The 27,444-nt window shown below is 43.2% G+C and overlaps 1 protein-coding gene across 1 annotated transcript in view; it reads right to left on the bottom strand.

Annotated features, from left to right (window-relative positions):
- Window positions 1-19,959, bottom strand: part of LOC306926303 (uncharacterized protein) — a gene marked incomplete at both ends in the record, with an annotated part of 78,459 nt that extends 58,500 nt beyond the window's left edge. The window contains 2 exons of the mRNA XM_079505571.1: window positions 7,512-7,944; window positions 19,873-19,959. Coding sequence (XP_079361697.1) covers window positions 7,512-7,944; window positions 19,873-19,959 — 520 coding nt within the window. The remainder of the gene's footprint in view (window positions 1-7,511; window positions 7,945-19,872) is intronic.
- Between the last annotated feature and the right edge of the window lie 7,485 nt (window positions 19,960-27,444).

The following is a 27,444-nucleotide window of genomic DNA, read 5'->3' as shown; positions in this document are numbered from 1 at the left end:
TTAAACACGCTTGAGGCAACATTTCGTCGGATTTACACTTCCCTCGCACTCTGGTGTCGCGTAACGTCCGAGAAAAAAGCCGATCTACAAGATCGCAACGGGTCGTGATGCGACGTGCATGCGAGCTTGTAGAGTTGCTATTTTTCTCGAACATTTCGAGATTCATTGATGGCTCAACTTTCGCCGACCAATACCAATTCTCAGCAGTAAATTAGCGCACCTTCACATATCGAGCTATCCCGGACATCGATCCATTGTTTTAATTGTACATTTATCAATCGATGTGGCAAACAATTAGCCTGGGGGTCTCTGAACACAACCTGAGTGCAGATTCATCTATTTGTTTCCTCCGTTATTCAGAGGGGATCTTATTACAGAGAGACCTAGAGTATTTCTGTGTATTAGAACCATTCTCTCATTATAGCCTGGTCTCAACCCCGGTGTTTGTATTGTCGTATATTGGAACCACATTTCATTACATCCGGCTCGAAGGACCGGATGGTCTCTGGTCGTGACATAGCCTAAATAATTGTTTTAAACTAAAAGTGTTACCCTGAATCTCTTGTCTCCCCTCATGGGTGAGAGAGCCAACAGGACAGACGGATATAGGCACCATTCACAGCTTGCACTCTTATGGTAAATAGCTAGCCTACTACTATTGATCTCTTGCTGATGGTAGCAAATGGCCGAGCTTCTACTGTGCTTAGCTGTGACCACACCTAAGATATCTTGGGCCATTTGGTTTGGGTGTCAAACGACTGACTGCTAATTGAGCTATTCACATGTGTACTGGGCTTCTTTATAAACTAGCCAGAACTGTCTATGTGTGTGAGTTGCCCGGAAGCCGTGAGGCTGAAGGGTGGCTTTATTCTGAACTCTGCATCTGCAAATAAATGGAACTCCGGAACAACTTTCATTTGTCTGTCTGCCTCCGACTGCCTCCGTATTTTTGCCTAAGTATTTAAGTCTAAGTCTATGTTTGTTTATGGGCTCTATAGGGAGAGAGAAGCACAGTCTCCTCTCTTTATAGTTCATTTACTTCATATCACAATTATCAATTATCACACACACAGTAGGAAATATACACGATTATCAAAGCAAAATTAGCAGATCTACAAGCTCGGAATGTGTCACTTTGCGTCACATTCATACATTGAATGATGTTTATGTTTATTTATTTTTGATGTGGACATAACAATTGCATTGCTCATTGCACAGTAATTGTACAATTTGTAGATCGTATTGTTTACAGTGTGTTAGCACATGTGCTATAGTTTTCACCACCTGTCCAAGTAAGTATAAGATCAAGTAGGAGATTAATGTACAATACAATACAATGGACAAACTAAGTACAAAATAAGTCAAAAAAAATAATTGCATGTCAAGGAGGAGCCCACACCGTCCCCCCACTAATCAGCCAACTTCACGCACGCTGCACGCACGCACGCACGCACGCACACATGCGCACGGACGGACGCATGCACGGACGGACGCATGCAAGCACACAGGTGGGTCTTTCATATCTGCAGCTCTTTTCAAAATGGAAATAAAAGCAGGAGGACACTGCGTGATCAAACAACATGACATATGGCTCTTTATTTCAATTTACTGCGTCATGTTTGGCCTCTCCAATGGAACACATTGTAATACATTGTATGTACAGCCCTTCCTAAGCACATGATGTGACCAACCGGGTCATCTCCAGTCCAGACCGAAGCTTGGCACGCACTCTCTCTCTCTCTCTCTCTCTCTCTCTCTCTCTCTCTCTCTCTCTCTCTCTGTGTTGTGAGGTGCCCTTTGTTGTTCTGTGTACCTGGCTGTTTTTTTCTGTTTTTTTTTCTGTTGCTGTGCCCAACTTCCCCTGGCACGTATGCCAGTTGGTGACACAATTGTCAATATATTTAGTTTTAGTCACCATTAGCTAAAGTTTTAAAAAAAAGGCAGTCGACGGAAAAAAGTCGTCATAGTTTTAGTCGACAAAATCAACGTTGCACCGCAGCATCCACGACATCGTCGCGAGATCGGCTATATTTCGTACCGGCGTGCGACAAACTTTAAACAGGCCTTTATAGAGAGTATATGCGCGTGACATCATCGTCACACCCAGAAGTTATGCGGGCACGGCCAACTGAGTGGTAAAAAAAAGTTAACCCATTTTGGGCAGGAACCCCTTTTGGTGTTATGTTATAATTTAGCTATTGAAAAATAGCAGATCTACAAGCTCATAGCGCGCCACCGAGTGGCGCGCTACGAGCTTGTAGGTCTGCTATTTTTGAAGGATTTAGAAGATTTTTTTTTAAATTCTGAGGTCAGGCCTAAATGGGTTAAACGTCATTATAACTCACTTTGCCACTCGATTTGCCACTCCCTTTGTGCATGTGCATATACCCTAGTGAGTCTACACTACAGTATAGATAGAGCCCCGGCCACCCAGATGCACAGCTCTGACTAGACGAGACACACCGATGGTACGCCTGCCTTTGTGGAGCGTAACGTTAGATAGAATCACACGTTTAGACATGCAGGTGGCACATGATGCCTGTGCACACACGCAACTCACGCACGCACGTGCCTAAGGGCAGAAGCCCTTCTAACAATGTAGCAGTTTGTTTGATCCCTTATCCTTCAACGCGTTTTTTTTTATCAACACATTTCTGCTGCTTTTATCACGTTCGTCTGCCCCGGATCTTTTCTTCCTTCCATCGTCCCTTCTCCCCCCCCCCCCCTCCCCCCAACCCCCCTCCACAAAAACGTTCTGTGATCATTGCTCTATTCATTCCACCTCTGCAACTGTGGAGCTTCTGCTGAGATGTTGCAGATTTGTTTGGGGGCGAGATACATGTGAATATGCTGAACACAGGGGGGTTCGCTTTGTAGGCTATATACTTTATGGATGACATGGGGTGCAGATGTCAAAATTGCAGGTTGTAATAACTTTGTTGCATTACTGTTAGTGCTCAATCAACTCTACAGCTTTATAGCCACTTTCAACACGACTGGCGCATATACGTATGGTATATAGGCTGTCATGTCATTATATAGGGAGAAAATGTTCTCCCAAAATGTCAAACATTCAAAACAAATTATTACGCTTATTAGCCCGCGGACCCCCATTTAAAAACATATGCCAGGGATTCTCAACCCGTTTAATTTCAAGGACCCCCAGTTTGACATGCAGAGAATTGCATAGTTAGTTTAACTATGAGAGTGTACAAATGGTCCATTTGGTTCCATTTGTACACTCTAGAGTTACAGACCCATTTAAGGGTCCATTTGGTTCGAAACTATCATTTAGCTGCAGGGGACCCCCCTGGAACTCCTTCAAGGACCCCTGGGGGTCCCCGGACCCCACAGTGGATAATTAAATGTTAATCAATGAAAACTACAGTCTAAAAATGCATTCATGTGCCCTTCAACTGAAGAATACATTGTAAAGTAAAGTGTCTTTGGAGTTTTAGACAATATCTAATATTTAAAAAAAGGAAAGAGGAGATCCGCACACCGTTTTAAAAGCTCCCAAAACAATGTATTGACAACAAAGTGGGAAACTACAACGTGTCGGCCTCATGAGGGGCCTGTCAGGTATTATTCAAGAGAATATCTAATATTTTCCCAGAATAGACTGAACTTGTGAAACGTCTTGTTGACTCTAATAATACTTCTGTGTTTTTTTTCTTCAGTTCGTCTCAGGTTTAAGGGATTTAGACGTCTGGAAACGGCACTCTGTGCCTGACCTAGATGTTGCGCTCATTCACTGTCGCAAAAAACAAACAAAATAAATGCTGCCATCCGCTCCTTAGATACGGCACTTTTAGAAACGCCTTTATCTCGGCCTCTGTGTCGTCCCCGTTCTGCGTCCGTCATCATGGTATTTTCAATGTCAAACTGATTGTCGCTTTGACAAAAACAAAAAATAAATCGCTATAAAGCACAGCGAAAGGCTCCTGTGATTATCAGCGGTCGGGGAATCGATCGTAGATCGCTAAGTCCCTCCCCAACCCGTCCTTGTCCAATGGGCACGTTAGCAGTGAGGATACAGGACAAGCTGTCCTCCCCCATTGAGATGCATGTTAAATGACGGGATTTATCCATATAAAACAATCGATCATTTAGATGAGAAATACGAGGAAATGACAGAGGGAGAAATCAACTTTTAACGACCACCCGACAGGAGTTTTCATGTTGCACGGTAAGACTACGGTCATTTGTATTATTCCCATCACCTGGGTGGGTCAGTAACTTTCTCGACGTTAAGCTGTGTATACGCGTTCAACAACACAACCATGCAAAATAACACTGACATAGCTATGAGGTGACGATAGCTTGACCTGCATATAGCAACAGTTGCTAAACTATTTGGATTGGCATGGGACAGTCGCTTTTTGGGGTGTGATTTAGCGAATTATGCTGTGACTACTTACAAGCCTACAAGGTAAGAACAAACGAAGAAAAAAAAATCTGGCAGTGGGTGCTAATTATTATGTACTCGGCAGTGAATGAGTTAAGCTAACTACTGATCCCATTGTCAGCCTATGAGTCAAGGCACACACACGTCCTGGCTGCATATGGGTGTGTGTAGTGCTGCTGTGTGCACAGCACTTAGCTCACTGCACATCATTGGCTCAACATATTGCAAGGTTCACTGGCCGTGAGCACGTGCGATGCCAGTATATGCACGTTCCAGGGGAAAATAAAACAAAAACATAACAAATGAACAAAACAGAAATGAACCTATTTGTCCTTGTTTGGCCCGCTCTTCTGGCTCACTTACTCACTCTTCAAAACCATGGGTGTTCATGTAACTCTGGGTGTAATATGTGGCTTTTTGAGTGGTGCAACCACTCCAAGGAACAGCAATGTCCGTGTTAACCTATGTATGTGACTATGTGACTATGTGACTATGTGATTATGAGTAGCAGTAGGGGCAAAAGTGGCGCTGTTGTGCCAGAAACAGAGAGAGAGATAGTGCTGCCTGCTAATGAGAGAGAGAGAGAGAGAGAGAGAGAGAGAAAGAGAGAAAATAGGGGGGGGGGGGGGGGGGGGGGGAATTGCATCACTCAGTTCACAAAGTAAAGTCACTCTCTGTCCTTCTTTTACTCCTTTTTCTCACAATTTAGTCGTTATGCCAATTAACTCCTCCCACTGCTACTGAAAGCGCTTGTGGAGGGAGGCGCACTCTATAGAGGCCCATGCAGTCAACATGTGATTCTATACTTTGGGAATGACTGACATGACCATATATGTAGATATCTGTCAGTATATCTGTCAGTCCTTAATTGTCCCGTATACAGCAGAGTAATGTAGTAAGAGAGTGGTGACACGCTTTGATCTCGCCGCAAAGCGGGTGCCTATGGGCAATAGTTCCAAACATTGCTCCTATGACTGGAACTATTCCATTGAGATAGAATGAGCACTTCCGCATTCCATTGTTACAATAAGAGTCAACGGGAGTGTCATTACTCTCTTTTATACTACTCTGGTATACAGTACGTAGATTATATGCCCATATGTGTGAGTGAACGCAGCATTATAAGAGCAGTGTGTGGCATCTTGCTTGTTTGGTCCCCCCCCCCCCCCCCCCCCCCCCCCCCCCCCTCCCAACTCTGAGCATGCATGTAACAACCTGTTAGGGTGTATTTTTACACTCGGAGATAAACGAACACATTAACATTTTTCCGGCAGCGCATGCAGCTGAACACACATACATCTCTCTTAAGAGCAGACAAAAAAAGTATAGAGCCGGGGAGCTATTACTGTCTGTCAGCCAAATCAAACAGGTTTCATGAGCTTGTTTTACATATAGCTTTGCACATTTCAAAGCCTTTTTGTGTAGTAATCACCCCAAGGAGGTTTTTTTTTTTAAGGCTTTACTGAAGTGATACGGTATACCTGTTACCTGACCTTGTCATAGTTCTATGGCCCCTCTAAGTGTCTAATAATTCACCTTGGTATTTAACCCATTCTGGGCGGGAACCCCTTTTGGTGTTAGCATTATGTTATGCTTTATAGCTATTGAAAAATAGCAGATCTACAAGCTCATAGCGCGCCACCGAGTGGCGCGCTATGAACTTGTAGGTCTGCTATTTTTGAAAAATCGAAGAACGACTGACATAGAAACATAGCCTTTTCAGAAAACTGTCAGGATGTAGAAGACATTTTTAGAATCTGATCTCAGGTCAAAAATGGGTTAAATTGTGCACGGGGGCCCGGCGGCGGTGGCGGCAGCAGAACTTCAAAATTGCCGCCAAACTCAACAAGCAAGTTGATCTGGGGGCATTAACGCTGAATCCAAAAGACACAATCTGAGAGATCGCTATCTCTCCCCCTCCCATCAGAGCGGAGGGGAGGCACTCGACTCTTTCTCTCTCCAACTACGGTGTCTCTCTCTCTCTCTCTCTCTCTCTCTCTCTCTCTCTGTGCATGGTGGAAAAAGTACTCCCATTTTTTACTTAAATAAAAAATAAGTATATCAATAATGCAAATCTGTAGTTCAGTCAGACAACTCACAAATATATTTACCAATATTTATTACAGAATGAGTAATGAGTGTGCATATGATATTTGACTTGGCGTTCGGCTCTGCTGGATTTCTCCCTGCTCGGCAAGATTAAGCAACAACATAAACATTAAGAGCAGGGAGATAGATATACAATAACCCCCCCATGGGGAGCATAAATAGCAGAGCCCACCGGTGGTGCTGGGGTGGTGGTGGGAGCAAACATCACATAACAACCAGGAACCATGTGCAGAGGAAGGCAGGAAGAGCATGCAGACTGGTGAGCTTAAGTAGCCCGCCCAATTGGTCAGCTGACTGCCGCATCGGCGAATGACGTGAGGGACTTGCACACACTTATACACCCACATAGAAATTCAGCATGTTAACCCCTTGAGTATAGTATGCGCCTTTGAGCACGGCATGAACCCCCTCGAGTATGTCTGACTGAACTAACTCCGCAAGCTATACGTCTCATTTACAAGTAAATGTAAAAGTAGAAAGGACTCATAACCCATTTCAAAAGTTTTCAAATGTATAAATCCGTCCTCTCACAGGCTGTCAGCTCTCTTCCATGGAATAATAACAGTCAGGCTCTCTCTCTCTCTCTCTCTCTCTCTCTCTCTCTCTCTCTATCTCTCTCTCTCTCTTTCTCTCCACCATAAAATAACAGGCACATTATGGGCATGCTTCCCTAAATAACATAACCCGCCAGAGATCAAGTTGGATTCACTATAGTGCTACCAGCAATAAGCCCAGTCTTTTTTTCCTGCCCTCTTTTCTTTTATTACACAGTGAGGAGAACAGGAAGACGAGAGAACCTCGTCGAGTATTAAAATAAAGCGGTATAGCCACTAGCCGGTGCTGTAAAGCATACCGTAAGTACATTCACACTTTTGAGGTATTTTTCAGTTCACTTCTACACCACTACAGTACATCTCAGAGGCAATATTGTACTTTCTTACTTTACTTTCTTCCGCCGGAAGCTGGTTTGTTCTCTGCCAGAGTTCATTATTACTGATGGTCTCTGGCCATCGGATATGGAGGATCTTCTGCAGGCAGCTGTTGATGAAGACCTGCACTTTCTTGATGGTGGCAGCTGTAGTTCTCCATGTTTCTGCTCCGTATAGGAGGACCGCTTTGATGTTGGTGTTGAAGAACCTAACTTTGGTGTTGGAAGTCAGTTCTTTGGAACTCCAGATGTTCCGTAATAGGACGAATGATGCACGGGCTTTACGGATTCTAGCTCTAACGTCAGCATCTGTGCCCCCCTGCGTGTCGATCACACTGCCTAGGTAAGTGAAGGCTTCAACTTCATCCAATGCCTCGCCGTCCAGTGTTATTGTGTTGGTGTTAGCTGTTTTGGTCTTGAGGATCTTGGTCTTGCCTTTGTGGATGTTGAGTCCGAGTTGTGCCGAAACGGCTGCCACTTTGTTGGTCTTCTCCTGTATCTGTTGTTGGGTGTGCGACAGTAGTGCCAAATCATCTGCATTGTACTTTCACTCCACTACAATGATCTGAAAACTTTAGCTACTTTGTAGATTTGGATTATTATTACCAGTAAGACGAGGGCGAGAAGGCGCGGGGGGTCAGATCAACATATGGAATGGCCATATATGTACATGGCGTGTACAGGGTTTGATGTGGTCAGATCAACATAATGGAATGTGAGAACAGGTCAGCTCCGTATATGGAGATCGAAGGGTAGGGCGAAGGGTGTACAGGGTTTGATGAGGGCCCAGGTAGGGCCGGGCCTTAATTTTCAGGTCCTGTTGAGAACTCTAGTTTTTGCCGGCTGCCGGGCGTGGCTGCATTAATAACTTTGGGGCAGGCCCGTCTAGAGTTTGAATGGACAGGTATCGGTCAAAAGGGAGACATCGAAGAGGAAGGATGGATGGAGAAGGATCAACATATGGAATGTCAGAACAGGTCAGCTCCATATATGGAGATCTAAGGGTTTGAGGTTTGAGGTCAGATGTAGAGTTGCTGGCCAATATTGATGACATCCCTGATGATGTCCCTGTGATGTCACGAGGCATGCCCATATATGGTCATGCCTGGGGTGACCAACTGACTGACTGACTCACTGACTGTCTGTCTGTCTGACTGACTGACGGGAAATTCACGATTTCATAGTAAAATTGCGGTCACAATAACACATGCACTACCCACTGCCTAGATTTTGGCCATTTGAAAACAGTAATTTACTAAATAAATTATATACATCTGAAAGCATGTGAAACTGGACATTCTGCACAATGAGTATACTTTCTACGTTTGGTACTTTTATGTACATTTTGATACCGATACTTTTGTACTTTTACTCAAGAATTCCGGACATTAACGGATGTATGCAATGTATGTATACATTGCATTGATACTTTTACTTAAGTAAAAAAATAAAACATGTGAGTACTTAGTCCACCACTGAGCTGTGAAGACCGGAATGCAACCCCAACCCCATAGCTGTCCCACCGTGGGGAATAACAAAACGGAGTTCGTCCACTGATGATAAGTGGCAGCCGATTGCACGAGGACTCGGCTAAACCCTCAGGTGTAACATCGCATGCGACAGAGCCTGTCTGTAGGTTTCTAAGGATGCGTCAGCAGAGCGCTTACGTCCACACTGCTGTCAGGATCAAGGACAATGTTTTAAACCATTTTGGGCGGGAACCCCTTTTGGTGTTAGCATTATGTTGTGCTTTAGCTATTGAAAAATAGCAGATCTACAAGCTCATAGCGCGCCACCGAGTGGCGCGCTACGAGCTTGTAGGTCTGTTATTTTTGAAAAATCGAAGAACGACTGACATAGAAACATAGCTTTTTCAGAAAACTGTCAGGATGTAGAAGTTCCCAGGTCAAAATGGGTTAAAGGGGCTTTTTGTGACAAAGTTGATCCGTTCTTGTGCGTGCCCTGCTGCGAGACAATGTCGCTATCAGTGTAAAAGACACGTACAGTGGAGGTGTCGTCGCAGATCCAAAGGGGACACTAAACAAGGCCTGCATTTCTATAGCGCTCTTTATCCAAAGAGCTTCACAATGAATGGCGCCGCGTTGCATTCAGATTCAGCCTTTCACACGGCCACGGCAGAGAGGCAACCATGCAAAGCGAAGCGCCGACCTGCCTGCTCATCGGGAGCAGTTAGCATTCAGCGTGTTGCTCAGTAAGGAGACCTAGAAGTGAACCGCGCCGCCCACGAAACATATTTCACACATTCTAGACTTTCCATTCCATACAATATAGCCTAAAGGCAGTAGTTCTAACTTGTTTTGTGCCAAGGACCCTCAAATTGATGTGTAATTGGCCTTGGACCCCCCCTGAAAGGAAAAAGAAAATCTTTCCATTAGCAGATCTATAAACAAGCTTGCAGCACGGCACAAAGTGACACGCTGTGTGAGCTTGTAGATCTTCTGTTTTTGAATAGCCAACATATATAGTTGCATTAATGATTGTGATGCTACATTAACTACAGTACATCTACTGGGGACCCCCTGGCACCTCTGGAACCCCCAGAGGTTCATACATATTCTGAAGAAAACCTGGAGACTTAAGTCAAAATAAGAAGATCTAATTACACATTTTTTGCTCCCGATCCGATTCTGATCTATATCTGCCGATTTCCCCGATCGCACACTTGCCATATATCGCGATAGTATACAATATGCAAAATTACAGACAATATCCAGTCTAATATCATGATATGGATATAATATTGATTCTAGGGGGATGTCCCGATCATGATTTATTTTGCTCCCGATCCGATCATCTGTCTCTCCATTTTGTCCAGTTACGTAACATGACATATTGATGACCCCTAGCATGCCCCAGAACCGGGTTTTACCCTTCAAAGTGTTAGAGAGCCCTTTGACACATAATGGGTGGAGGTGCCGGGGACTCAAACGGAGAGACAGATCCGTAGCATGCCCCAGAACCGGGTTTTACCCTTCACAGTGGAAGAGAGCCATTTGACACATAATGGGTGGAGGTGCCGGGGACTCAAACGGAGAGACAGATCCGTGCCGTTCTACTCCCTGAGCCCACACAGCGCACACACTGGGGCTTAACCCATTCTGGGCGGGAACCCCTTTTGGTGTTCTAAGCATTATGTTATACTTTAGCTATTGAAAAATAGCAGATCTACAAGCTTATACGCTACGAGCTTGTAGGTCTGCTATTTTTGAAAAATCGTGAAAATGTGGCGTAAATCTTATATATATATATTCTTGCTTCTGGGGGGTCCCTGGAACAACATATTTTCAGATGGGGGTCGGCGACAAAATAAATATAATTTTTGGGGTCCTTGACATATTGAGAACCACTGATATAGAAACATGAGGTTTTTCAGAAAATTGTCATGATTTAGAAGACATTTTTTTAAATGTCGTCCTGAGGTCTAAATGGCTTATAGAGCCCCGCAGGGACACACATACATTTGCATACTGAGAGATGGCATCGCCGAGATTCACTCTTCACTCTTCACGCTTCTTCTAAATGAGCAACTTTGAATATGGTCTCTTGTCGAGGGAGAGAGACCTCATATGTCCAAAACTGCTACTTTTCAGGATTCAAGACGACAAAATCGATCTGCTACTTTTGATGCTTTCGTGTGTGACGCTAAGCGGGCCGTTGATTCACGGAGGGGAAAAAATACGTTAAAACACGCAAGTTAAAATATGGTGATGAGAGGTTTCTGCTCGACAAGCGACGATATATATCCCTTGACACCTTGTCACACAACCTGGAGGCTGCTATACCTGCATGGCAGGCAATAAGGGCTTGTTTTTAATGGTAGCCACCGGACGCTCCTAGACTAGTAAGTCTCTCTGTCAGTCTACGAGGAGTCTGTCTGTGGGCAAATCAAAGCTCTCCTATTCGACTATAGAGATTATTTTGAACTAATTACATTCAGATCCAGATACGGAGGCAAAAATGGCTTTGGCAGCCAATTTCTTGGATTTCTCTCACGTATAAGATTGAAATTGGCATGCCATACTGTAACGTCACGATAAATTATCTTTACACTTCTTCTGTATATAGTAGCAACGACATGCGACATATACTTTCTCTGCGTTCTTGCTGCAATTTTCCTTCTTTTTCAGCCATGTGCTCGGATGCGCCAAAAAACACATCTGACTTAAAATTTAAAAAAACAGCATATTTCCTACATGATGTTTGGACAGCTTCGCAGCGGGGGAGTGAGTTTCGGAGACGGTGATAATAGCGTTAGTAACACTGCGCTCTTTTAGCCTTTAACCCATTTTGGACTGAGGGCGATAAAAAAAGTCCTAATTTTTTTCTGAAAAACCCATGTTTCTATGTCAGTGGTGCTCAACCTCTTTCATGTCAAGGACCCCCAGAATTATCTCTATTGGGCCACGGACCCCCATCTCCAAATATGTAGTTCCAGGGACCCCCCCAGAAGCCAATATTTTATTTAAAAATGTTCGCTCTGAAATATATATTCAAAGATTTCCGGACCCTTTTTCACGACTTTTCAAAAATAGCAGACCTACAAGCTCGTAGCGCGCCACTCGGTGGCGCGCTATGAGCTTGTAGATCTGCTATTTTTCAATAGCTAAAACATAACATAATGCTAACACCAAAAGGGGTTCCCGCCTAAAATGGGTTAACGATGTTCCCGTCGGCGGGCCAAGTCAAACAGCACAGAGGAGCTGAACCTGGACATTGGCGGCTGCCTCGTCTTCCTCCCTCTCCATCTCTCCTCCTCCCTCTCCCCAGTGGTGTACTGTGAAGCAGTGGTTCCCAAACCCTTTCGTGTCAAGGACGCAGGGACGGATTAACCCCTACGAGGGCCCCTGGGCCGGTAATATTTGCAGGGCCCCCATAGCGAGCGTGCGCGTGACATTTTCGTGTTTTTCCGTGTTTTTATCATCTTTTTAACCTAAGTTTAACAAAATTAACAGCCAATGAAGGGCCTTTTCAGGGCGTCAAACCTAGTACCTCACGGTCCAATTTCCCCGAAGGGCCCCTGAGAGCCAAGGGCCCCTGGGCCACGGCCCCACTGGCCCAATGGGTAATTTGTCCCTGCAAGGACCCCCACATTGACACTATAGTTTTGTCTCTCCCATTTGAAGAGATATGCCAGGGACCCCCATAAGAGAAGATTTTTACGGCTCTAGCAGATATTCTCAACTTGTTTAATTTCAATGACCCCCGGTTTGACATGCATATTAGTCTACAGTCAGACCCCCCATTTAATGGCATTTCTATCTCTGGGACCCCAATTTATGTTGTAAAATCAATGCTAATTTAACTCTGAGAGTGTACAAATGGAGGGTCCATTTGGTTCCAAACTATCATTTAGCTGCTGGGGGCCCCATGGAACCCCCTCAAGGACCCCTGGGGGTCCCTGGACCCCACTTTGGGAACCACTTGCGTAAAGTAACTAAGTACATTTACTCAAGTACCGTACTTACAGTAAGTGTAATTTATTTTATTTATTTTAACCTTACGGGAGTATTGCCAATTTTCAGTTATTTTCTCCTCCACTACATCTCAGAGGCAAACTTTTACTCCACTACAATTATTTGAAAACGTTTGTTACTAGTAGTCACTTGTAGAGTTTGATTATTATTACAAAACATACAGCCCTATTTACATTTCGGCCATTTGAAAATAGCATGTTTTCAAAAGACTACATTTTAGACATTTGAAAACATGTGGAATGGGATATTCTGCAGAATGAATACTTTTGTACTTTATATATATCTTTTTCTTTTTTTTCTTTTTTTTTTTTACATTTCCGCCCATGATGACAAAAGCCCAACATTGGGACACCAGATTGAAAGTGGCCAAGCGAGCTCTCTGTCCATATTTTGCTCTTCAAACAAGGATCAATTAATTGAGATCAAAGAGAAGCTCATTTGCATACAGATTGGTGCTTAACATTTCTGAGAGACAATAAAGAGTAACGACAGAATGAATTATGCAGTGTTGCTCTGCGGGTTAGACTGTGTTGGCTGTTTTCCTGGTGGAGGTGCAGTGGTGGAAGAACTTCTGACATGTTTCACTTGTATAAAAGTAGCAATTCTTCTAAAATAAAGGCGAAAGCCACAAAAAAAAAACATGAAAAAAAAAGTATCAATTATGCGATGTAGACATACTCTGTTACAATACAGTGTTGATTTTGTCGACTAATACTTTGACAAAAAAAATTGTCGACGTCGACTACCTTTTTTCACTGACGAAAACCAAATGGAAACTAAATTAAATCTAAACTATGATGACTAAAACTAAGACTAAATATATTGACAATTTCGTCAACAAATTAAAAAAAAATATATATATATGCTATATGTTTGGAAGGGACTGGTGGACAAGAGATCCATCCAGCATAAGTCATTTTACACTTGGTTGCATGCTGAAAATAGCAGATCTACAAGCTCACAACGCGTGTTGTGAAAGTGTAAAAGTGTAAAACATCATTACGACGGCATCAAGGCCCGTCAAAATACATTTTAGTCGACTAAATCAACTGTAGATTTAGTCGACTAAAACCTTATGATATTTAGTCGACTAAAACTAGACCAACACCAAAACATTCCAGGTGATTCAAATGTGACTAAAACTAAAATCAAAATTTGCTGTCAAAATCAACACTGCTCCGTTACAAGTAAAAGTCCGGAATTCAACATTTACTTGCGTAAAAGTACAAAGGTATTGGTATCAACATGTACTTTAAAGTATATCACAAGTAGAGAGTAGTCATCATGCAGAAAGTACAATTTCACTAGCTTTCAAATGTATAAAAAAAAAACCTTTTTAAAATAGCCAATAGCCAAGCTCACAATGCGTCACATCGCGAGTCGCGACACATTAGTAGTAACACACAATTTCAAATAATTGCTGTGGATCAATTTAAAAGCACAACGTTTGCCTCTGAGATAGTAGATGGTCTATTTTCAGCATGCAACTAATTGTAAAATGACTCCTACTGGATCTCTTGTTACTAGTCCCTTCCTAACATTTTAGTCTAGTTTTTATTTGCTGACGAAATTGTCAGTAGCCTATATTTAGTCTTAGTTTTAGTCATCATAGTTTTAATTTAGTTTCCATTTACAGTAGTTTTCGTCGGTGGAAAAAGGCAGTCGACGGACATTTTTCGTCTTAGTTTTCGTCGACGAAATCAACACTGGCAGTATAGAAGTAAAAGTATGCTGGAAATTGTAAATGCTCAAACTGTAGGCTATAAAGTACAGCACTTACTAAATGTACATACTGTAGTTAATTCACACCGCGGTGGAGGTGTAATGAAGGGCCGGCCGGACCGACGGCCATACGGAAGCATTCAGAACACATGTTCATCTATCCCTGATGCTTATCCCAACATGGCTTACACAAACGCCACCTTGAAATCCATTTGCTCTCTCTGCTCCGTGCGGTGGGGGGGCCGCCGGGGCCACGCGGTGCGACGGCCAGGCCGTTTGTTATCCTTAATGCAACCTTAGCGTTTGGGAAAACAGAGGAGTTGAGCTCATTCAAATAATAGTCCTAATGCTGGGGGGCAGTGCATACTTCTATGTCTTCTAAAAGGACAAATGTTTGTTCTGTTACAGGAGCTTTGCTAAGCTCTGACCATTAGAGCGTGCGTGCGTGCGTGCGTGCGTGCGTGCGTGCGTGCGTGCGTGCGTGCGTGCGTGCGTGTGCATGTGTGCATGCACGTGTGTGTGCGTGCGTGTTACTTGGCACAATGCAGTGTTCCAAGACCAGTCCATGTGTGACAACCACACATTATAATTATCTCCCCCCCATTCTTCATTTTCTTGAACTATTATGCTTAAACTGCACCTGTACGGTCTATATCTGTTGTACATTGAATATAACGTGACGCTGAATATACTAATCCGCTGTACATAGAATACACTGTGAAGTTGTTCACACAAAGTTAGCTGGCAGCTACTGGGGGAAGAATGCTTTTTGCCGTATACAATATATAGGCCTGTCAAGATTGTATGCACATGCTGTACATTCATTTTGATGACGCTCTATTTCTGGTGCCAGAAACTGGTGCTGACAAAGATACATCAATCGAACTTCATTTATATAGAACATTTAAAGTGCTGCACAAAAAAAAAGGGCAAGCAAACCGTATACAGTAGCTACAACACAAGAACTGAGCAATTTACAACTCGGTGAGAGAGATATATGGGTAAAACCGAAGCATAGGTAGTACAGACCTGCGGATGGCAGATTTAGCCGCAGTTGCTGCGGGTAACCGCGCTTGGCGGATGGTGCGGTTAATATAATATAATGTATATGATGATGCGTTTGGATAGCGGGCGGATAATGAATTTGCGTTTGTGGTTGCGGGTGACAACAAACTGTTCCTATATGTGTGCATGGAAACACATAGTTAGACTCAAGTACAGACATATAGATGAGGATGAGATCAAATGTAGGCTAAAGGCTCATTCATAGTCTGGATTTTCGGTGGTGAAGGCCAAGGGCTGGGGCGGTGGCGGTGGTTTGCTCTTCACCGCGGCTCGTGACGTCATGTTGTAGTTCGGTTGTCACCTCACCACCGAAAATCCAGACTATGAATAACGCTTAAGTTAGAGTCATGAACTGCCTGTAAAGAAAGACAGAGACAGAGAGAGAGAGAGATGGGGAAGAAAGAGAGAGAGGGGGACGACGACGAGGTGACATGGGGACAGTTAATCACCTGCCAGACAGACACACACAGCTGTATGGAGATGAGAGCAGAGCGTCGGTACACCCAGACGATTCACATCAGTCAAACCAGTCATCTTCACAGAAAGAGCAGCACAATCACATCAGCTGAATACAGATCAGCAGGAAAGCGCGGCAGTGACTGACAGTTTGAGGGGCACCCAGCTGCAGCCTGCCTCGCAGACGAGACAGTTTACACATGTGCATGAAGGTATTCCTGTGAAGCACGTTGATGCCTCTCTCTACACCACACACCACATACACACAGTGGTGGTTGTCATTTAAGAAAGCAAAAAAAAAGGGCATCATTTCACTTGGGACTAAGTGATTTTTTACTCCACTACAATTATTTGACAGATTTAGTTACTATAGTTACTTTGTAGATTTGGATTATTATTACAAAACATAACCACTTCAGCCCTATGCATTTTGGTCCATTTGAAAATAGCCGATCTACAAGCTCACAATGAATGCGTCGTAACATTTAATGCTTGTAGATCTTTTTTGTATACATTTGAAAACGTGTGATTCTGCACGATGAGAATACTTACATTTTGATACCAATACTTTTGTACTTTTACATTTTACTTACTTTACTTTTATGAATTTCAGACTTTTACAGTATTGATACTTTTACAGTATTGATACTTTTACTTAAGTAAAACATTTGAGTACTTTTTAACACACACACACACACACACACACACACACACACACACACACACACACACACACACACACACACACACACACACACACACACACACACACACACACACACACACACACACACTGTATTGGAATAGATAGTGTCTGAACCTGCACTGGAAGTTCACTGTCAATGTAAGATCCCATTCAAATCAAACGGTTTTCAGCCTCGGGTCCATTTAGGACGAATCCAAAAGCTGACAGCATATCCCATTAGTCGAGCTGCCCCATACTTCAATCACATCAGTAATGAAGTTAAATCCTCCGCTAAAAAGTGTCTGACAAAATGTCCATTGTACAAAATGGGTTTTTTTAGGACTCTGCCTCAGTGCTGGCCAAATCTAAAATCAAATTTCCCTCCGACAAATTCAAAACCTGATATATATCCATTAGTATGGCACGAACGGCAGCCAATTACTCTTCACAGGAGTGGCCATAAATCGTATTCATAAAACTCTCCCCTTCCTCTTCGATACTGCCACTGTTCCAGGAGGTAGATTTTGTAATAAAGCAGGGCACTTAATTGGGGTCAACATTTTGAATTTGACAATGTGTACATGTACTGTAGGCCTATACGTTTTCGTCGCTTGTCTGTTACGTCGCATTCCCTGAACGTGATACTAGCGCCTATACGTCATGATGCCTATGTCGTTACCGTGGTAACCTAAGCAGATATGTCGACGCAGGGCGGGCTTTGAGTTGACATTGTTTAAATCAGTCTGAACACACAGATCTGGAGAGAGAGCGAGTGCATTTTCCAGCACCGGCGACAGTTGCCGTGCCAACTCAACTGCCGATAGGCAGTGTTTCTGCATTAGTTCGACACCCTATACCCCAAATGTGCAGTACTTAGTTTAGACTAGTCATTGGTTAGACCAGTCATTAGTCCTACAACCTATCTCAAACCCTCACCCTAACCTCCCACGGGGCAGCACACCTAAACCTAACCTTAACCCTCTCTCAACCCTTAACGCACCCCTCACCAACCTTAAAACGGTCGTCTTAACGCACCCCTCACTAACTTTATGTCTAACCAATGACTAGTCTAAACTAAGTATGCACCCCGACCCTAACCTCACAGGGAAGCCATGGGTGATCTTTAACTGGCAACGCATGTCGGGAGCCATGGGTGAGTTTTGACCAGCCACACATGTGTCTTACATCTGGACAGTGCCGGCAGCGGCACGGAGCGGCATTGGAGTGTCATCCCCCACCTTCCCCGGCAGGGAAATTGGGCCTTAAAGATTGGGCCTAATGCTGCATTCACATGGAATCAGGAAAGCGGTAGACGGCAAACGGCAAAACCTGCAGGACGGCATGGCACAGTATAAAAAGATTAATCGCCGTTTCCAGTCATCCCGGTTCTTGTATGGAGAACCGGGATGATTGGAAACGACGATGGAGGGCTCGTCTGAGGACGACCTAGAGAGAGATGCCGTCTGCCGTTACCGTCACCGGTTCTGGCTGCTGGTTCTCCTGTTCCGTTTACCGTCCTGCTCCCGTCCACTAAAATAAAGTCCGGTTTGCCGTTTACCGCTTGCCTGATTCCATGTGAATACAGCATTAGTGACACCTTTTTTCACGACACATTCATCATGACCATGGGTGAGAGAGCAGTACATGTGTTGGTGCTATTTTTCATAATTCACCATAAGCCTTTTAGAATATCTAAGAATAAATGTAAGTCCAAAAATAGGAGGATTTAGTTCCATTGCATGATGACCCAATTAAAGTCCCGGTTACAGAATCCAGATAGACATCGCTCGCTGTATCGTTAATTGGCTGTAGTAATATTATTTAAATGAGCCTCGCCTACATTTCTATATTTATTTTAATTAACAATTTTCTCTGGAAGAATAAATGACCAGGATTATGCCTGACCTATTTAAGAGGGGGGGATGAGGCTCCCCAATTTCTAGTGCTAATTCCAAATAGGAGCAGTAAATGTTTTTGTTTTCAAATGGAATATGTTGACCCATTTTGACCTGTGATCAGTCAGTGGTTCTCAAACATTTTCATGTCAAGGACTCCCAAGATTATATGTAGCCTAATTGGCCCCCGACCTCCATCTGAAAATATGTAGTTCCAGGGACCCCCCAGAAGCCAATATTTTAGTTAAAAATGTTCGCTCTGAAATATATATTCAAAGATTTGCGCCACATTTTCACGACTTTCCAAAAATAGCAGACCTACAAGCTCGTAGCGCGCCACTCGGTGGCGCGCTATGAGCTTGTAGATCTGCTATTTTTCAATAGCTAAAGCATAATATAATGCTAACACCAAAAGGGGTTCCCGCCCAGAATGGGTTAAAAACACCACCAAACTTTGAGATCTATTGTGATTTTCCCCCTGGGTAGATGTAGACTGTTAGAAGAGCTTGAGCTTGGGCTTTTTGCCGATGGGTTCTCGGATTGGGCGTAATGGAACTTTTCATGGTTGGAACCACATGGCCAGACGAAAAGTCATGAATAGAGTATTATTGTATGTATTGCATGTGTTATTTTAAGCGGGTAAAATACTGCCATTGTAGTGAAGATGTGGCTAATGGATGGATGGATGTATGTATGTATGGAGTGGGTGGCTCTAAGCCAAGTCCAGTGACTGACAGCACACAAGGCCTGCCCGAGCTCGTACATCTGCTACTTTGGTTAATTAATTGTGTGACACTGTAGTATTATCAAGTATGCCTTGATTAAAAAAAAAGAATAAACACAAAAAGGTTTAAATATGGAATGGAGATAAGAGTTCGGTTTCTGGCCAATAGTCACATATGATACCCTAGCGATGATAAATGAGTTCTTCTTTGACAGACAGACAAGAAATTATATGGTGCAAAAAAAAAACATAACCCCTGTGTTGGTGGGGGGGTAATACAAATCAATTAGGTTGGCTACAACCTGGGATTAACAGAACAGCAGCCAGGTCATGTGGACAGTGAAGGACATCACCCGGTCCATTTGAGTGTCCCCTGTATGCCCACCTCATCGTCCACTTCATTCCTGGTCCCATAAAACTCTTTGATTGAGCCAGTGCTGGAGTTCACAACCACGGCTGTGAATCTGGCCATCTGTTCCAGTCAAAGCGTCCGCGTGCGTGCGTGCGTGCGTGCGTGCGTGCGTGCGTGCGTGCGTGCGTGTGTGCGTGCGTGCGTGCGTGTGTGACCGAGCGAGACAGACAGACAGACAGACAGACAGACAGACAGACAGACAGACAGACAGACAGACAGACAGACAGACAGACAGACAGAGCCCCCACCCTCCTAAGCCCTGCACATGCTACTACTTTTCTTTTTTAAATTTGTATATCGTGCACTAAAGTAAAAGGCAAATAGCAATTTTAGCAATAGCATATTTTCTTTATGACAGATGTAGCCGTGCACTACACCAAAAAATGTCCAAGAAAATAGCTAGCCTATAGCAACCCAGTCGCCTTCGCTCTGGGAGAATGCCCCACCCAGTAATTATGTCTCTGTCCCTTGTATGCCGATATATGGAGTTCTTTGTCAGATATGGCCAAATGTGGAGTCTATATATGCAGATGTCAGAACCAATAGTGTCAATAAAGGCCAGCTCCATATATGGATATATAGGGGTGATCAGGTCCAGAGCCCGGGGAGAGGCTTTTGTGCTGGTTCTGGACAACCGGCTATCCAACGGACTCGACACCGGGCACTGCAGATGTGTGGGGGGTGGAACGCGTGTGTCGAATTTGCATTTATAGATATATAGATGATGCATGATGATGATGATGATGATGATGATGATGATGATGATGATGATGATGATGATGATGATGATGATATGGCTACTTCAACCAATCAGATTGCTTCCTCAAAACAACATGTTGTATAATACATATACTTTTTTATGTTTTTAGTTACTTTTAGAAAATAGTAATTATTACTCAAAATATGAAAGTAACAAGTTATAGTACTAGTTACTGGAAAAGGGTAATACAGTAGCCTAATATTACTTTACGTAATAATTGACTTTAGTTACATTCCAACACTGCACCTTACACATTGATGATGAGAGTGTGTAACATCTGACATCAAAACTCATGATGTTATATTCCCACATTGGAAATACAGTACAGTCTGTCTGCTCCTGCCTCCTGCTCCTCTCCTCTTAGATGCTCCAGGAATCCATGGTCAATCTTGGTTGCTGAGGGGGGGAAGCGGGTGTGCTGGTTGTGGACAGGACTGGTTGGAACGGAAATAGTTTGGAGGCAAGTTGGGTTTAAATTCACTTTAAAAATGTCATTATTATATAGTAAAAAAAAGTTGTTCTTGATTGATTTGATTCAATTTCTTGTTAAATTAAGGTTTAGACCGACTCGGCCCCTTATGGTCCCTCATTTTGAAGGGGGAGGGTGTCACGGCCCCTTGGCCTGGCCTACAGGGCCTATGCTGTACTAGTCTGGCTGCTGTACTGTGTGTGTTTCTCCCACAGATCATGTGGGCGTCGGCCCATTTGAGACTCCTCATTAGGTACATCAGGAGCACCTGGCAAGTGCTCCTGAAACCCTATAAAAGAGCCAGCCATTCTCGGTGTCCCTCTCCAGATGACATCACCCTTCTGTTTGTTTCCCTTTACCGGTTGAGTTGCACACGACAACATCCATTCACCATATACTAACCCCGGGTTCCACAATAGGCGGCCCGCGGGCCACCTTTTTTTTTTTTTTTTTTTTTTTTGGGGGGGGGGGGGGGGGGTCCCAGATATAAATGGCATTAAATGGGGGTCAGTAGCCTATGCATGTCAAACTGGGCATCCTATTCAAATGGGGTCCTGCCCTGAAAATGAATTTTCAGGGCAAGACCTCGACCTCACGCGTGCGGACTCGGCCCCCAGCCTGGTACCCTAGTCAAAATATGGCCCTCGAGGAAAATTAAGTGGGGAACCCTTTAAACCACACATCCACACTGACACCACTGATCGTACTGACTTCCACATCTCATACATTCTGTAAGCATTCTTTATATATTAAGTTAATATTAGTTACCTTTTGTAAATAAACTATTGCTATTTTGAACACTGCTACTGCGGTGTACCTCAATTTGTCATGGCCCAACGGGCTGGGTTATGACTTGAAAAGTCACTATATGCCAGTATAATGAGCCCCAGAATAACAACCTTTACAAGATATTGTAACCTGGGTCTGTCCATAAATTCACAGATGGCCTGCTTTTAAAAAAAAAAAAAAAAAAGGAAAATTACATGAGCGGATTAATTTAATTTCACACTGTGTGTTTGTGATGAGGACTTTTATACATACAGGAGATCAGAGATCTATTTAAAACAAAGAACAGCTTGTGTTCTCTGACAGCATGACAGCTAAGTTGTTAACGAGGGTTATTTGATTTACACAAAGCCGATGCCTGGAGCACTGTCACTGCATTCATTTACACCCTCATCTGCTGTAACGTTAAACAGAGTATCCAATAATACAGCTATGTGTGCCGCAGTGTTGATTTTGATAGTAGATTTTTATTTAGTCTTTTGAATCAGATTTCATTAAGTTTTAGTCATATTTTAGTCATCTGAAATGTTTTAGTGTTTTAGTCGACTAAATAGCATAAGATTTTAGTCGACTAAATGTACAGTTGATTTTGTCTCTACATAAATGTAGTTTGGCAGGCCTTGATGGCATCGCAATGCCTGATTTTACAATTGGTTGCATGCTGAAATTAGCTCAATAGCTGAGCTAACTATTTTAGTCTGCTTTGAATTTGTTGACGAAATCGTGAATATATGTAGTTTTAGTCGTGAGTTTTTATTTCGTTTTTGTTTCGTTTTCGTCAGTGGAAAAAATGTAGTCGACGAACCCTTTTCATCATCGTTTTAGTCGACGAAATCCACACTTATGTGCTGTGGGACAGTGGGACCGGTGTACAATGGCTCTGCTACTATAGTCTGGCTATTTTAATTCGAGCAACGGCGATATTTGAACTGAGAAATGCCTGGGGGTTTGAATCCTATGGCCTGGGGGTTTGAATCCACCGCGTGTATCCGCATTTTTGAGCAAATACAATATTGGCCCGTACGTGTTCGGGGGAGGGAGGGTGAATATTTGTCACTGTACGTATACTTCTACGGGCTGGGGGCGGCACCTGTCAGTGGGGCGGGAGGGTGAAGGGGCTACTGAAAGTCCTCCCGGTGGGGGCTCCTCACTGAGAGGAGGATGAAGGGGCTACTATATGTCCTCCCGGTGGAGGTGAGCCAGAAGGATACAGAAGTGGTGGCAACACACAGAACTGCAAGTGGGGACGGAATAAATTGGCAATTTGGCATGACAAGTCAATGCGGGGAAAACTGGAATTAGTGAAAGAAGCGACACATCTAAATCTCTTAAATAAGTGCCAAGTCTTGAGAAGTCAAATTCCCTGGCAATCATAACCCGACACAATGCAATGGTCAGGGCAAATGGGAGCAGTAAAGTCAATCATAGAACATGATGCTGTTCTCTCCCCTAATGACATACTCTGTAACTAAATGAAGAACTTGCATGATGAAACTGGCAGGAAAGCCAGGGGGCATTTTGACAGTCCTTGACAAATTTAGCACATCCCTTGGCCTACAGCTTCACCAATTGAACAGCTAACTAGGACAGTGCAAACGGATAACAAATTAGAGGATGCTTATACAGCTGTGGCAGTTGATGAAACTTTCTTCAGCGGAAGATCGGTCAAATAAAAAGTTGGATGATTTCTACAAAACGGTGCATGGTATACGTATAGGCCTGTCACAAATTGGGTAGGCCTATATGAGTTTAATGTTGTTTAATGCAATCAGATAGGACTTTTCTGTTCTACAGGCTCACAATGACATACACTATTTATACAGTCATTTATTTGTATATTGAAGTTATTTTGTCATATCTCATAATGTTCCATAATTATTAAGTAAAATGTTCATTATTGAGACGGCCGTACACAATTTGCATAGGATTGTGTACCTACTGTAGGAAGTCATAATACAGAGAATATAAATAAATAAACTGTGAAAATTAGGCATATGTAACGAAATATCATAACTCGATTAAATCAATTCAAACTGGTGATAATTTAAATTGCAATTAAATCACAATTTGAATCGTGATGCAAACAGCCATGGGGTGTGTAAAAAAAAGAAGAAAATATAGGCAAATAAGGGAAACAAATTAAAAGAGAATTAAACAATACAAAATACTGGATTTGTGTAAGAGAAATAATAACAAAAAAATATTCGTGATTCAAATCAATATCGTGAGTTGAGTGCATCGCTACATGCTTAGTGAAAATGCATTCTCGTTGGTGCTGCTTCAATGGTGCCATGTCGTGCATGTTCGCCAACCTTAATGCATGTTCGGACTAACGGGACTTCGGATCTATGGGCAGTTCCCGCTTCAACTTGAACGGAAGTCCTTTTGTTGTCCAAAAGCGCCGCTGTGAGCTCTTGTTTGACACGTTAGCCCACATCTGTGGTCATTGAACCTCTATAGCCTGGCTCAGCCAGCGTGATTTCTGGTATAGAGGGGCGGCTGCCGCCGTGATCACGCCATTGGGTCATTATTGGTTCACGGATCTGAGCGCCCGCCCCCTCCGCCCCTCCCCTCCCTGGTAGACTGTAAATTGTAAATGCAGATCTGTCCTCCATGCCATCAGTGCCCATTTACTTAACTGATTACCTAAAAAAGGTGAGCAACTCCCACAGCCACAACACTAGAGGGAGCGTGAATAATGATCTGGTGCCACCAATCTTTAGAACAAATATGGGTAAATTCACCTTCCACAACACTGCCACTCAGGTGTGGAATGCCTTGCCCCCTTCCCTCAAAACTAGCAAATCACTGGTTTCCTTTAAGAAAGGACTGAAAATGCACCTGTCACTGTCATCCGATCAACAGAAGCCATAACTCTATTCCCCCCCTCTCCAATTAATTTCTATTCCAATCCGTACATAGATTTAATGTCTTGTTGAGATATTTAAATTGTTGTTATTGTTGATGTTGTTGTGAATGCATGCATGGGACCCGGATGGAAACAAGACCGCAAGGTCTTTCTTCGGTGATGTCCTTTTGGCCAAATGTGCGTTACTGTACCCTGTACTGTTTTGCATCTTACTGTCTAATAAAATTATCAATCAATCAATCAAAAAAAGCCTCGGTCCCACTCCCAGCCTTACTCATCTGCGAAGAGAAAAGCCTTGTCACAACCTAAGGCAGAGAGTCCATAGCCGGAAGTGTCGGCTATGCAATAATAATAGATGTATTTCCCGCGGATATGACCAAACACAAGACTGCGTGGAGAATGTAAATAGATTTGTAAAGTGTCAACGTAATTTCCTTGAGCGCTACTTCCGCCAAAATCCCGCTATACTTCCAGCAATGCACTCTACAGCGTCTTGCCCCCCTGGTAGAAAACAGCAGACAACACTGACGTCACCAAATTTGGAGCAACTCTGCACTGTATAGTTCACTCCTACTCCTAGACCATGCAGGAAATGTGTCTCGTTTTCCCCAGCTGGCTTTTCTTTTTGAGCTGAATGCAAACGAAAATAAAAGCCTGGGTACCGAAGCTATTGAACCAGTGGAGTGGAACAACGTAGACCAGCTTCTTCCAGATGTCCCTTCTCCCTGTGCCCTTCAGTACCCGTGAGACAACAACGGTGTAAAAGTATTGGAAATTGGAAATACTCAAGTAAAGTACAAATACCTCAAAATTGTACTTAAGTAAATGTACTTACATTTGCATGCACCAGAAAATGGCCACCACTGCTATGCCCTATGGGTACAGGATGCTAACATCACAACAAAGACACCCTTAAACAAAATATGTTAATACGAGACGTATTCACCATAAATGTATGAGTTATAGCCCTATGCCCATGCATCAGAGGCTAGAGAGGGAACTGGGCATGTTTAACATGCAGACAACGTAACACGGCGCGCTCCGCAACTAAATTGATTTTGTGGCACCGGCGCAGCGGGCCAGGGACCCCGTTTTCAATTTATTGCCAGAATTACCCAAACGTCTGGAAACGTCAGACTGTCTTGATCAATCAGCATTAGATAAAACAGCTGTTGGAGAAAATGTTTATTCATGGCGCGGTATTAATTGCAACAAAGTGGAGAAGCTTAATCTAGATCAGTCCATGTTCTGCACTCATAATAAAGTGCTGCTTCTGCTCTCTCTCTATGCCGTGACAATAAACATCTTATCTTAGCTTATCTTTCTTCTATGGCAGTGGTTCGACATACCTGAGCGTCTTTGGCTTTTAGTGGACAAAACAAGACCCCCTCCTCCGCAACAGAATGGCGACCATCTTAATGGAACGGGGCCTGTCAAGGTGCTCCCATTATTTAATCACCGGCTGTCCTCGGGCTAGAGTCGCATTGAAAAGCGGAGGTGGTGGTGGTGGTGTTCGCGCATGCAGGAATTGCACAATGCCTTGTCCTCGGCGTCGACGTGCAGGGGTCACTGTCAAGTGACGGCGGCTAAATCCGCTTTGACGACCACGGAACTCGACTCAACGGAAATGTAAATAAGCCACGTCCATTCAGGAGCAGCCTAACGTCGTGGCCATGTGTTGTGCTGTCGTTGCAGAATATATATGGAGGAACTGAGAGCACGGGGTTTCCACTTGAGTGCTTTGTGCACACTGGAGTTGAATCAATCACGTTTTAACCACTTGTCTCAGGCCTTCTAAAGCGGGGGTCTTCAAGGTCCCCTTATAGCTGAGAGAGAGAGAGAGAGAGAGAGAGAGAGAGAGAGAGCGAGAGAGAGAGAGAGAGGGACAGGGACCCCCCACTACATAATGTATACAATTGTATTGCAGATTAAACCTTCCCACTGATTTCATAGGTATAGCTTGTAATAGACTTGTTTGTTCACACAGGATTGTATTGTAAGTTCATCTCAGACATTTAACAATTTAAATCCTCAATACTTATACCAAGCTCACAACGCATTGGTTATGATTCACCAGGATCCTGAAAGGCTTGGTTCCAGGCTTAAAATAATTAATATTCATATTTTCGTTAAATTCTATGGGCTGGAATCAATCTTTGTTTTGTTCATACTTCCGCTCAAAACTTTAGACCATTACAGCTCCTTCACTATAGAAACTTCATTTAAACTTTGAAATCTGGGGGCTTCTATTCAGCCTTTTGAAAAGTTTCATTGTTTTTTAAATATTGCCCTTTTTTACACTCTTGTGTTATCTTCAGTCTTTTGATAATTTAAACTCCTAGAAACTTCAACTTCATTCTTTGGGAATTGGGGGCTTCTAGTCAGCCTTTTGAAAAGTTTCATTGTTTTTTAAATATTGCCCTTTTTTGCACTCTTGTGTTATCTTCAGTCTTTTGATAATTTAAACTCCTAGAAACTTCATTCAAACTTATTCCACTGCTTTGGGGAATTGTGTTATTTTTATCCTTTTTATAATGTTTTGAAAATGTATTGTTAAAAAAGAATTATGGTCAGAAACTCAGAATCAAATGTATTTATTTCTTGCACCTTGTTTTGCAATCCTACTACTTAATTATACTATAACGTATTTATTACATTTAA

The sequence above is a fragment of the Electrona antarctica genome (assembly GCF_951216825.1).
Source record: "Electrona antarctica genome assembly, chromosome: 7".
NCBI lineage: Eukaryota > Metazoa > Chordata > Actinopteri > Myctophiformes > Myctophidae > Electrona > Electrona antarctica.
The sequence above is the reverse complement of the archived record's forward strand: the minus strand, read 5'-3'. Positions and strand labels throughout refer to the sequence as shown.